The sequence below is a fragment of the Notolepis coatsorum genome (assembly GCF_963971535.1).
Source record: "Notolepis coatsorum genome assembly, chromosome: 16".
Classification (NCBI taxonomy): Eukaryota; Metazoa; Chordata; class Actinopteri; order Aulopiformes; family Paralepididae; genus Notolepis; species Notolepis coatsorum.
In genome coordinates, this window is record NC_140180.1 from 68,789,799 (window position 1) to 68,804,034 (window position 14,236).

Below are 14,236 nucleotides of genomic sequence, written 5' to 3' on the forward strand. Positions count from 1 at the left end.
GTCCGTGAAGCTCTGAGAGAGCGCACCAAAGCATACAACGACGGCCTAGTGGCAGGCAACATGAATGACCACAAGGTGGCGCGATACAACGTAAGGAGGACAGTGTCAGAGGCCAAACGGCGCTACAGGGATAAAATTGAACTCCAGTTTGAACAAGCTGACTCTAGAGCTATGTGGCAGGGGCTCAAAACGATGACAGACTACAAAGGCGCCTCCCTCAAACTGAACAGTGACATCTCCTTAGCAAATTACCTCAATACCTTCTATGCGAGGTTTGATGCTGGTAATAACAACACCAGCTCACAAGCCACGGCAATGGGGGGGGGGGGGGGGTCGGCTGCTGATGGAGGCGCAGTGTTCAGGGTAACAGAACATGAGGTGAGGCGGACCTTTAAAAAAGTGAATATCAGGAAGGCAGCAGGTCCGGACGGCATCCCCGGCCGCGTCCTAAAAGTCTGTGCCGACCAACTGGCCCCAGTATTCACTGACATATTTAACCTGTCCTTAGAACAGGCTGTCATCCCCACCTGCCTGAAGAAGTCCACTATTATCCCTGTACCCAAAAAATCCAAGCCTGCTTGCCTCAACGACTACCGCCCTGTAGCTCTCACCTCCATAGCCATGAAGTGCTTTGAGAAGCTAGTAAAGGGCTACATCTGCTCCTCCCTCCCCATCAACATGGACCCCCTGCAATTTGCATACCGCCCCAACAGGTCCACGGAGGACGCCATAGCCCATGTGCTGCACACAGCAGCATCACACCTGGACAAGAGGCAGGGGAACTATGTGAGAATGCTATTCATCGACTACAGCTCGGCATTCAATACCATAGTCCCCTCCATACTCATAGCCAAGCTCAGGGACCTGGGCTTGAACTATGACCTCTGCCAGTGGGTCTTGGACTTCCTGACTGGCAGACCCCAGGTGGTGAGAGCAGGCAACTGCACTTCCTCATCCATCACCCTCAACATAGGGGCCCCCCAGGGCTGTGTTCTGAGTCCCCTCCTCTACTCCCTGTACACACACGACTGTGTGGCTCAGCGGAGTAGCAATACAATCATCAAATTTGCTGACGACACAGTGGTGGTGGGCCTGATCTCTGCCAACGACGAGAGGGCCTACCTGGAAGAGGTCAAGGTCCTGGCGGGATGGTGCCAGGAAAACAGCCTCTCCCTGAACGTCAGCAAAACAAAGGAGATGATTGTGGACTTCAGGAGGTCGGGGGTCAAGGACTACAGCCCCCTCAGCATCGACGGGGCACCGGTTGAGAGAGTCAACAGCTTTAAGTACCTCGGAGCCTACATATCCGAGGACTTGACATGGACCACACACATTGACAGTGTTGTGAAGAAGGCACGACAACGCCTCTACTTCCTCAGGCGCCTAAGGAAGTTCCAAGTCAGTCAGAAGATCCTTAAGAACTTCTACTCATGTACAATAGAGAGCATCTTGACCGGCAACATCACCTCCTGGTTTGGGAATAGCACTGCACAAGACCGAAGCAGACTACAAAGAGTGACACGTTCAGCCGAACGCACAATTGGAGGGGGGCTCCCCACCCTCCAGAACATTTACAACAAGCGTTGCAAGGGCAAGGCTAAGAGAATCATTAAAGACTCCAGTCACCCGAACAACTGCCTCTTTGAACTGCTGCGGTCAGGCAAGCGATACCGGAGTCTCAAGGCGAGCACAGAAAGACTCAGAAGAAGCTTCTATCCCCAGGCCATCAGGCTGCTAAACGAACAATGAACACTACACAACAACAACCACCAAACGCACATAGCACACACATCCACACGCACACACTCACTTTAAACAAACACACTGTAGCACCCACTCCACACACTTTATAGCACACACCCACTTTAAACAAACACACTGTAGCACCCACTCCCCACACTTTATATTTATTGATGAAGGATTGCACTACAACTCGTACACCTTACTGTAAATTGTACCTAAATTGTACCTCATCCCATTTCTGCTTTGCACTATATAGTACTGTACATTAGTACACTGCATAGTATTGTATATTATATGGTAACTCAGAACATTGTACATATGTCTATACCGAACACTGTGACCACATTTTCTTCTTCTAAATTACATGCTATACTATGTTATTTGATACTATCTTGTCTAGCACAGTCTCTGGAGCGTAACAGTAAGAAGCATTTTGTATGAAAGTATTCTGTACTTCTGTATGACAACTATTAAAGAAACTTGAAACTATTGCACAATGTTGTTTTTATTGGATTCTATTATATGTTGTACCACTGTATTGCACATCGGTGCGGGCAAGACCACCCGCATTTCATTGTATACTTGTATGCCGTGACAAATAAAACTCTTGACTTGACTTGACTTGATTATATGTGATGGCTGTACATGTTGTATGTAATTATGTTGTATGTAATTATTGTATGTAATTTTAGATTGTCAAATAAATTCAATCAATAGGCTTAGGGAACAGCCGCGCCGTTCACTGGAAGTAGGTGTGCCAGTGTAGCCTAGTTCCCAACAGTCACGAAATACATTCCAAATACAACTCCAAAACGTTCCTGTAAACATGTTGAGACCTGTGTATTTACCACATGGAGAAATAAAATAAAATAAATTCGATATTTTCGTTTTCTAAGCAAATCTCTGAACTATTTTTTATACATTTTTTCGTGGTAAATACACAGGTCACAACATGTTTACAGGAACGTTTTGGAGTTGTATTTGGAGTGTATTTCGTGACTGTTGGGAACTAGGCTATATGGAGGAACCTACTTCCAGTGAATGACGCTAAGCTAGTGCGACTGTTCCCTAAGCCTAATGCATGCACAGAGAAGAAAGGGGTATCTGCTTGTTTAACTCCAGGGGAGATGGCAAATAAGCTAATTTCCCAAAAAGTTGGCGTGTTCCTTTAAAAAAGAAAACACACACACACACACACACACACACACACACACGTACCACTGATGACTCCGTCCTCCCCTGGCAGGCCAGGCGCCAGGTGGATGTGTGTTCTGCCCATGCGGCTGAGGCCCAGCTTCTGGATGGAGCTCCAGTTACGCAGGTAGGACCCGTGGACGGCCTCGTCAGGACAGTCTGGAGAACCAGCCAGAACCAGCCTGAGCTCCAGGTCCACTACCTGACACAGAGACAACAACACATACTTTAACCTGGAGGTGAAGCAACACAGAGACAACAACACATACTTTAACCTGGAGGTGAAGCAACACAGAGACAACAACACATACTTTAACCTGGAGGTGAAGCAACACAGAGACAACAACACATACTTTAACCTGGAGGTGAAGCAACACAGAGACAACAACACATACTTTAATGTTAACAGAATTGGCTATGGGGCGACAATAATATGTACAAGAGGCATGGTTTCTATCTTTGGCCTTGCTCTGCTGGCAGCGGTTTATTCATTCACATTGATTCATAACACAGCAACTCATGTGATCTCCTCTCCGGGAGAGGCAGATGTGGGAAGAAGAAAGAGAAGGAGGGAACCATTACACATTACATTTGTCATTATTATTGCACTCCGTTTGTAGGTAATACATTCTCCCATATACGTCGATGTTAAACCGCGTACCATCTCGTTCTACAAGAACATCTTTACCTTCACTGAAGAACACTTCGGCGCCGTTAGCAGTAGCAGATTTTACTGAGAATAGTTCTTGTGGGAACGAGGGTATATATAGAGCGTCCTTTAACGTCACTGTACACCGGCGTCCCTTACTGTCTATAAGGCGTACCTGTGCGTCTCCTCTCCCTTGCGCCAACCCGTAGGTGCGCTTCCCGTCTGCCAGCTCCATGCTGTGTCCCTCCGGCTCGAATGATTTATCGATGTTCTTGAAACTGTTCCTGTCGTTGATGATGTGGGACGACGCACCTGTGTCCATGATCAGTCCCCTCCTCGGGAACTGCCGGTGCTGCGTTGGCCGGGTGACGCCCGTAGTCCGCGCCCCGAAAACGAAGTCCTCTCGTCCTGCCGCTCTCCGGGCGTCATCTCGACTCGTCTCACGATCTCCGTCGCCGCCATCTTGTCTGTAGTCGCCATCTCGTCCACAGTCGCCATCTTGGCCGCGATCTCGTCCATCGCCGCCATCTTGTCCGTAGCCTCGACCTCGTCCGTCGCCGCCATCTTGTCCATGGGCGCCGGCTCGTCTATGGCCGACATCTTGCCCATGTGCGTATCGGGCGTTCTGGTCTCGTTTCTTTCGGCACTCTTTGTCTGTGTGCCCCGATGATCTGCAGAAGTTCGGATGATGTATTCTGTCATCGTCTCTGTGTGCCCCTTCTTCAGAGCCGTTAACGTTACGTAGAGGGACACTACTCGGGGCCTTCCCCGTCCGATGTAATGCTCCCTCAACACTCCCAGGCTTTCTCGGCCTTTGTCCTTCGTGTCGCGGAATATTAGCCCCAAGCTCGTATCGTCGAGCAGCGGCGCCAACTCACAGTATGCGTCCGCATTAAGCTTGTCGTCTTGGGCTTGGTCCTCCGCCGTCAGTGGCCCCGCGGGGGCCGCCAAGATCACCGCCTTGAGTCCCGCGCCGTGCATGCAACATAGCATGCGCTCTTCCCAGAGCTCATATCCCTCCGCATTTCCTTGGTCGCCATCCTCCTTCTTGGTGGTAGGTGTAGCTTAAGCTCCGTTGGCCTAGTATCTAGCCACGCGGTACTCCCGGTGCTACTCTGGCCTACACTTCAGCTAAGCTAGCTACCCTTATTATTTCGCCCCTGCGAGATCTGGGCCCATAACCTGTTAACAGAATTGGCTATGGGGTGACAATAATATGTACAAGAGGCATGGTTTCTATCTTTGGCCTTGCTCTGCTGGCAGCGGTTTATTCATTCACATTGATTCATAACACAGCAGCTCATGTGATCTCCTCTCCGGGAGAGGCAGATGTGGGAAGAAGAAAGAGAAGGAGGGAACCAAGGCTTATATACTCCCAACCTGGCGTAGACAGTAGAAACTCCGCCTATAGCGCCCTCCAGCGGACACAGATATATATGCAGTCGGGGCGGCTAGGTGGTGTAGTGGGCAAGGCACTCGCCACCAGTGTGGAGACGCTAGGATTCGCGTGTTCGAATCCAGCTCTCCACATTGTTTTCAGTTTAGCTGGTCGTCCGCAGTAATACACATTGGCCGTATTACGGGGAGGGAAAACTGAAGGGTGGGGATCGAACGTTGTGAACAAGCGACTCCTACAAGTCGGTTGGTGCGCCTGCGCAGTAGAATCAGGAAGTGTCGGGGGCAGCGTGAGCCTCCCACGCGTTACTCCTCGACACTGAGAGATCGAGCTGCGCAGGTGAAAAGATGCGACTGCTGTTACCTCAAGTACCGGAGGGGACTTGTGCTATGTATGACTTAAGGCCTCTGCATGCTACAGCAAATTCAAAGCAACTTCAACACAACATCGACAAAGCAACGGTGTTGCAGACACATTACCTTTATGCTTCTGCAAAATCAACGCGCAGCCTATGATGCAACAAAATGTACCCCAGATGTGCGGCTCGAGCGCGCCCAGCCCGCCTGAATACTTTGGGCAGCCGAAGGTGCGCACTCTAGCCATTACAAACGGATTTCCCTTCTCAACCATACATCGTTAGTATAATAATAGCCCTGTTTATGTTTGTTTTCGCTTGTGTTCTTGTATATAGTGTAATATCAACCCAGTCCATCCCCATTGTTTCCCCAATCTCCTTCCACGAATTCATCGTCATAATGCTATCCTTGTAGTCTTTAGACCCGCTATTATATAAATGTTGGTACTTTCGGACCTCCTCTGCAATACGTTCCTGCATTTGATTCATTTTAAACAAACAATTAAACAAGTGTAATGAAACAATACACTAGCTATCGAGCTCCTGTCAGAAAGTTTTCTTTTGGTCTCGAGCTCCTGTCAGAAAGTTTTCTTTTGGTCTCGAGCCAGGAACACTAGAAGTGACAGACCGCCCCGCCCCCATTCACTACCAACCAATCACTGCTACGCAATACCAACGCAACGGGTCTTTAGATTCGATTTTGGACACAGGTACGCAACGCCCAAGCAACACAGTCTACAAGACTGTCTGCAACAAGCGCGCTGAAATCGCGCCGATGTTGTGTTGAAGTTGCTTTGAATTTGCTGTAGCATGCAGAGGCCTTTAGTCCACATTGCAGCCGGCTTGTGGGAGGCAAGAAACAGCGTTCGTGACAGGGGAGGGTTGAATTGGATGATACGAAAATTGGGATGGGAGAAAAAATTGAAAAATGGGAGAAAAAGTGGATCAAAAAAAAAATATATATATGCAGTCATGGGAGCAGTAGAGGACAGTTACAGTTAGTTACAACCATACATACAACCTCTAGATTCAACATTTAACCTGGAGGTGAAGCAACAGAGACAACAACACATACTTTAACCTGGAGGTGAAGCAACACAGAGACAACACATACTTTAACCTGGAGGTGAAGCAACACAGAGACAACAACACATACTTTAACCTGGAGGTTAAGCAACACAGAGACAACACAGACCTCTCTATACCAAGAGGTGAACTCACTGCTTTGTAATGTGTCTATGTGTCTTTTTGAGGATGAGAGTGAGTTTAACCCATAGTACCGCTACTCACCCCAGTCACTTCACAACATCTGAAGTCCTTCGTGACTGCGCTTCGTGGTACCATCCGTTACACATATATACAGTATATATACAGAGCAATGCTATAAACATCATGTAGTCATACATGTGTATAGTAATGCATGTATGTAAATGTAAAAAAAATATTATAATAACGTCTTCAGGGGTAGGGCCTGACAAGCCTAGTGCTTCTCCCTAGCCCTTTTCGGACAATTGAACAATGCTGCAATAGCAGGTGGTAAAACCTTGGCGGTTTATGGAATGACCATTGTTATGTGTCCAATATCCGAAATAAAAATTAACTGAGATTAGATTAGATTAAAATGTATTGTCATTATAAAGTACAGTACAATGAAAATAAGTGTGGCATCTAACCAGAGTACAAATGTAACAGTAAAGTGCAATAGTAATATACAATGCACAGGTGATTAAACTGGGTATAAAATATATAAATGCTACTGAGTACTAGTGCTCATCAGATGCATGTACAGAGTTATAGTATTAATATGTACAGTGATACAGGTATAAAGACCCTATAGTAGTAAGTCATACTGTAGAACAGGGGTAGGCAACCCTAGGCACGCGTGCTTGCATAGGCACGCGGGGCATTTTCATAGGCACAGGGGGCAGCATAATTTTTTTTTTTTTTTTGCTTTGAAATATTATAGTGAAATATTTTGCACTGTTGTCGCATTTATCTTGTTGAAATCCTCCCACAGGTTCTTTTTACTACCACATATTTAATTGAGACCCTTTATTTGTTTATTATTTCAATTTAGCTGGAAACACATTGCTACATCATTCAGTAACATTTGCAGAGCCTTATAACAAAAACATTATTACGGTCACCATTGTGACCAGTGGGATTAATCAACTAATTGTAGTGGGATTAATCAACTAATTGTATTATTTATTTTTCTATTTCATTGAACATTGCACATGTTAAAAGCCATTTTTTTTTACTCAAAATGTGAGTATTACCAAGTCAACTTGTGTTCTTAAAACAATGACAATAAACATAGTTTTATTAGGTTAAAATGTGGTTGTGTACTTATTTTTCTGTTAACTTATTATGGATTGAAAACTGAAAACCTTAATGCACAGTAACTGAACTCAATATTTTTAAGTTCTGGTAACTTATTATTATTTTTTTTTTTACGGTGTAGTCTTGCGATCAATCAAAACTTAGGGGCCTCACCTATTCGTTTCCATTCCATTCCGTTCTAGCCCGTTCCGAGATCTAATGCGAACTTCCCCCCTCCCTCTCCCCCCTCTAGTTTGTGTACACACTGCAGTCTTGGTTCGCTCCGGGTTCTGTTTACGGTTTGCCTTTTGAGCGTTTACGCTTGCCGTAGGCGATGATGTCACGTTCGAAAATGTAAACAGGAAGTGTCTTAACACGACGGCGGAGACTGGATGCTGATATAAAATGAACAAATAACCAATAAATATGAAGTTATATTTGAACCTCTGTTGTCAAGCCTTGTCAATGGTGTTGTAGAGTCCGCTTTTGAGCGTTTTTGCAGGGTTAACGATAACGCTAAGCTAACGGCTAACGCTAGTTAGCTTAGCCTTTTACTAGTAACATTGCTGCATCGATTATATTGAATGTCATTGATCTACTGGTCGACCACGGCCGACTGGTTGTGAACAAACAACGAACAATACTTCGAACCTGCCAACATAAATGAAATAACCAACGCCAATGGACTGAACATTTTTCACATTAACATTAACAGCTTAAAAAACAAATTGGATGAAATCAAACAATTATTCATAAATGGTAAGGCAAACATACTGTGCTTCTCAGAAACTAAGCTTGACGATTCTGTAAAAGATCCAGAGATAGAGATTGAGAACTACTCAATAATTAGGAATGATAGGAACAAACATGGAGGTGGTGTCTGTATGTACATACACAAGGACACCAAATTCATCAACAGAAATGACCTGAATCATAAATCAATTGAAACTGTATGGGTGGAAATCCTATTCGAAAGGGCGAAATCCCTACTGGTTGGCACAGTCTACAGGCCGCCAGATCATAGTGATTTTTATGATACACTGGATGGGTGTTTAGCTGGAGTTGAGGATGTAGACAAAATTCTTATTGGAGACTGGAACACGGATATGCAACGAAAAGATGCACCCGTCTTCAAGTCATTCAGTAGGTTTTGTGATCTGCACGGCCTCAGCCAGCTAATCACCCAACCCACACGTGTATGTGAATCAACTCAGACTACCATTGACCTCATTCTGACCTCCGACAAGTCCAAGATCTCCAAGAAAGGGGTTATAGCATGCGGGTTAAGTGATCATTATATGATATTCTGTACCCGCAAAAAACTAAAACAAAAGGCTGGCTGCCACAAAACAGTCACATCTAGAGACCTTAAAACCTACTCTAGCGAGGCCTTTAACCTTGAACTGGAGAGCCTGGACTGGTCAGATGAACTCAATGGTACACTGGTTGAAGAAACATGGCTTGGTTTCAAAACCAAATTCTCAACAATACTAAACGACATGGCCCCCCTAAGAACCACCAGGGTAAAAAATCGCGCTGAGCCGTGGATGCACTCCGAAATACTGGCCGCTATGAAAACCAGAGACAAAAAATGCTCTGAGTTTCGTAAAAGTCAGTCAAAGCTTACTAAAAGCACGAGCAGTGAACTCCAAGCCCACGTGACTGAACTCAAACTAGAAAGAAACAGACTAAGAAACGACGTAAACTCCATGATCAAAACTGCAAAAAAGAATTTCATCAATGACAAAACTGAGGAAAACAAAAACAAACCACGTGAACTTTGGAAATTACTCAATAATCAACTAGGATGCAGTAAAAAACTTAAAACCAGATTCTCAAACATAAACATAAAAACGGACAACACGCTCATCACAGACAAGCTGGATGTAGCCAATTACTTAAACATTTTCTTCACAAACATAGCCACAACACTGGTAAACAAACTACCCTCCCACTCAGGGCTTTATGGGGTAGAACACATAGTAGCTTACTACAAAAACCTAGGGGTCCGCAAGGACGACTTCAAGCTGGAAATGGTAACAACAGATGAGGTACTCAATAAACTGAGCGCCCTCCAACCTAACAAGGCCACTGGCCATGACAACATCCCCTCCAAATTCCTCAGAGACTCAGCAGCCGCCATCACCCCAATCATCACACACATAATAAACCTCTCCATAAAACAGGGACACGTCCCCAAGGACTTCAAAATTGCTAGGGTGACCCCTCTGCACAAAAAGGGCAGCAAATTAGACCCAGGCAACTACCGCCCTGTTTCTATTCTCACCTCCATCTCGAAAGTCATGGAAAAAATAGTCTACGAACAGGTCGAAAAGTACCTAGCGGAAAAAAATCTAATCTACGAATTCCAATCTGGCTTCAGAACATCCCACTCCACTGACACATGCCTTCTCTATTTGAATGACCACATCAAACAAGAGGTGGACGCAGGCAAATACTGCGGCATGGTCATGCTGGACCTACAAAAGGCCTTTGACACGGTCAATCACTCCATTCTGATTGACAAGCTAAAAGCAATTGGTTTTGATAGTCTATCAGTGAGCTGGATGCAATCCTACCTTGAGGGGAGGGAACAGATGGTGGAGGTAAACGGTACCCTATCCCCCCCTCTCACAGTGAGCTGTGGTGTTCCACAAGGAAGCATACTAGGACCGCTACTGTTCCTAATTTATGCAAATGACATGTCGTCAGCTTGTGACTGCAACTTGTTCCTGTTTGCGGACGACTCAGCCCTGCTGGTCTCTGACAAGAACAAGTTACAGGTTGAAAAAACCCTCAGCTCGGAACTAGGCAGAATCTGCATATGGCTCGCTGATAACAAACTATCATTACACATGGGCAAAACAGAGTCCATTCTCTTCGGTTCAAATAACAAACTCAGCAAGACCGACGGCTTCTCAGTTACAGTGGGTGACAATATTGTCACAAGGAAAGATGAAATTACCTACCTGGGTTCCATCCTAGAGGCTAATCTCTCCTGTGACAAAATGGCATCCAATGTAATAAAAAAAGTCAACCAACGAACTCGATTCTTGTACCGGATCTCCTCTCTGGTAAACAAGAATACCCTGAAGACTCTGGCAGGAGCACTCATTCAGGGGTACTACGACTATGCTTGCACCTCATGGTACCAAAGCACCTCAAAGGCGCTAAAAACAAAATTACAAACATCTCAAAACAAACTGGTCAGACTACTGCTTGACCTTACTCCTAGAACCCACCTCACCCCTGCCCACTTTGACAACCTAGGATGGCTTAGAGTAGATGACAGAGTACAGCAACTTGCAATGGGCCTGGTCTACAAGATACACTACACGACCAAGGTACCCATGTACATGGCAAAATACTTCCCAAAGGTCAGTGAATACCACGATCACAACACCAGAGGGAGCTCCACAAATCATGTTAAACCCAGATTCGGCTCAAATAAGGGACTAAACACGTTTCGCAATTATGCCACATCAATGTGGAACGCCCTACCCAAAGCTGTAAAGGAATGTGGATCACTACCCACTTTCAAAACCTCTCTCAAGAGACACCTACGGGAGACTGCAATTCAACACTGGCCCCTGTAAATATCCTAACCCAACCCCCTCCAATGTACAGTAATTTACCTAGTATGGTTTTGTCAATAGTCCAATGTACAATTTTGTTTGTTTGTACAGAGTCTCCCCCCCCTCAATGTACAGTTTTGCTTGTCTATACAGTGTGCCCCCCCCCCCCCCCAACCACCTCCAATGTAAATTACCCAGTATGGTTGTCAATATCCCAGTGTACCCAACCCCCCCCACCCAACCTCCTCCAATGTACAGTTTCTACGTCAAATGTATATACTCCCTTTTCTTGACTCCTTCTGTATCACAAACAGTACTGTATTTGCAAATCTGGTATGTCATAAATGTATAGATGTAGCAGTACTGACTATCTGTATGTCATGTATGTCATATATGTCCTGATGAATTGAAAATGGGGGACCCTGGTGGAAACAAGACGAAAGTCTTTCTCTGGTCTGCATCCCCTTAACAATTGTGTGTATTGAGCTGTACTGTATTGTACCCATTCTGCAATCTGTTAATAAAGTTTTCAATCAATTCAATCAATCAAAACCACTGGTCTAATAGAAATAAATGCATTCCAACAAGAAAGTATAGTATACAGCAATGGCTAACGCTAAGCTAACGGCTAACGCTAGTTAGCTTAGCCTGTCCAGCAGCTAACATTATCCCATCGCTCGTGGCAATTATATTACATGTCATTGATCTAAAAAACGAATCAGCGCCGGTTCGATCCCAAAAGGGGTGTGTCTGTCTGAGTGAGAACACTCCCCCCCGTCCCCGGGAGCGCTGATTCGATCCCAATAGCTGAGTGAGAAAGGCCCCTCATTTACACGATATACCTCACATTCACCCTCCATTCACATCCTGGTGTTCTCCTGGTGTTCTCCATTAGGCCTGTAGGTGGAGCTATGACAGCACACGTACAGTACACACACCGATGGTGTGTGATGTGTCCAAAAATGAATGGGCAAATGTGAGTGAAATGGTTGCACTGTATGCAGCTGTTTGTCTGCATTGCATCCCCCCCCCCCCCCAACTCAGATTTAGGGTTGATACAACCATCATAATAATAGTTAATAATAACAATAACAATAATGATGTAATAATGTAAAAATTATCATTAAAAATACCTGATTATGAGAAAAGAATTCAAGGAATATTGTTGAGGCACACTAGTTACAACTATATTTCAAACAGGCACTCCATGTCAAAAAGGTTGCTGACCCCTGCTGTAGAACATGACATCTTAGCTTGACATCTTAGTAGTGTCAATACTGGTACAAGGCCACCCAGAAAAAAAGCGACATGGGACGAGTTAACAGGTGAGGTTAACGTGGTGTCAGGAGAGGAGTGCACAGCGGCTGAAGTGAAAAAGAAATGTGCAATGCCAAAAAAGACCAAAAAAAGAATCGCATAGACCAGGGGTGGGCAATTATTTTTCCCGGGGGGCCGAATGAGCAACTGAAAATATGTTGGGGGGCCGGGACAAAATTCCAAACTCAATTATGCATAATATACATTTTATTTCTATATAAAAAGCAGTAAATGGCATTGTTTTGACCCCTGGTAAGAGTGTATGTTATTATTTGGCAATTAAAATGTGAGGTTAGCTTTCAAAAATATAATTTATTCAAATAGAATTTATTTCCAAAATGATAAACAAAATGTGAAACATTAATAACAAAGGGCATTTTGAGTTTCATATACTATTGAAACAAGGATTTTCTTAGCTTTCTAAAGACATCACATCATCTTATAGCAAAAATAAACAAGACATGTCACTGAACTGTGTAAAGAAAAGTGTCCCAGTTTTGTAGCCTTTTTTTTACTTTACATGCCTATATTAAACATTTAATGTTTTCAGAACTGCAAAAAAAAGAAAAAAAAATATCAAGTGTCCCATTTCACTTGTTATATTTCCACATTTTAGTGTTCTTCAGTTCTTTTTTTTTCATTCAGTGTGAGAAATCCAGTCTCTGTTGAGCTTTAACAAGTCCATCAAAGTCAGGTTGCATGTCTGAGGTGGAGATGCGAAGCACAGCTGCCAGATGTTCATCAGTGAGAGAGGATCTGTACCTGGACTTGGTAAACGTCATGACTGAGAATGTCTGTTCACATATGTAGGTGGATCCAAAGAGAACCAACATCTTCTGAGCATGTCTCCTAAGCGTATACTGTGCGTGTGAACGTTGACATAAAAAAATAAAAAAAATAAAAATATTAAAGAAAATATTTTTTTTTATTTTATTTTTTATTTTTTTTATTATCATGTAATCTTTCGCGGGCCGGTCAGAATCATCCCGCGGGCCGGATCCGGCCCGCGGGCCGTACAATGCCCAGGTCTGGCATAGACGCTGGCCACTAGAGGAGGAACAGTGGGCTCAGGGTTGGCATGGCTCTCATTGTAGGCCACCTCCTGCTCCGTCTGGGGGTTGGCGAGTGGGGTCATCAACCAGGGGGTCAGCGCATATACGCAATCTCCTAATAAAACAAGTCATTCGAATAATAGAAGTTTAATAGAAGAGTTTCTTTCTTTTCTTTTATTGTTTCTTCTTTCATTTCAGATATTGATTGAAGAAGTGTGTTTTTAAGTTGACAATGGAAAATTGGGCGGGTTTCGGGTGTCCTGACTGTGGTGGGAAGTTTGTTCCGAGAATAGCTGGCTTCTGTTTGATGACCCCCTAGGAACTCGGACAGGAGTGGGTCTGAGGCGGCCAGAGGATGTAGAGCAGAGGGGTCTTGAGGGTGTGTAGTTAGTCAAGTCAAGTCAAGTCAGTTTTATTTGTATAGCTGGCACATTTACAAATGACTAGCAGCCAAACCAAAGTGCTTCACATGATAAAAACACATACAATGCAATAAAATACACTAAAATTACAGAAAAAAGGTATAGTACAGTACATATAAGAAAGCAAGGGCAAAGTGCAATATAAAAAGAGACAGGAAATTGGATAAAAAGTCCAGAGTAACAGCGGACGTCATATGTAAATGCTAGGCTA

The 14,236-nt window shown here is 44.5% G+C and overlaps 1 protein-coding gene across 2 annotated transcripts in view; it reads right to left on the reverse strand.

The window, feature by feature from the left end:
• The window catches only part of trpt1 (tRNA phosphotransferase 1), a 40,586-nt gene that overhangs the window by 19,154 nt on the left and 7,196 nt on the right, over nucleotides 1-14,236 (reverse strand). For both annotated transcript variants that reach the window (XM_084332267.1, XM_084332266.1), the window contains exon 4: nucleotides 2,962-3,139. In XM_084332267.1, coding sequence (XP_084188393.1) covers nucleotides 2,962-3,139 — 178 coding nt within the window. The remainder of the gene's footprint in view (nucleotides 1-2,961; nucleotides 3,140-14,236) is intronic.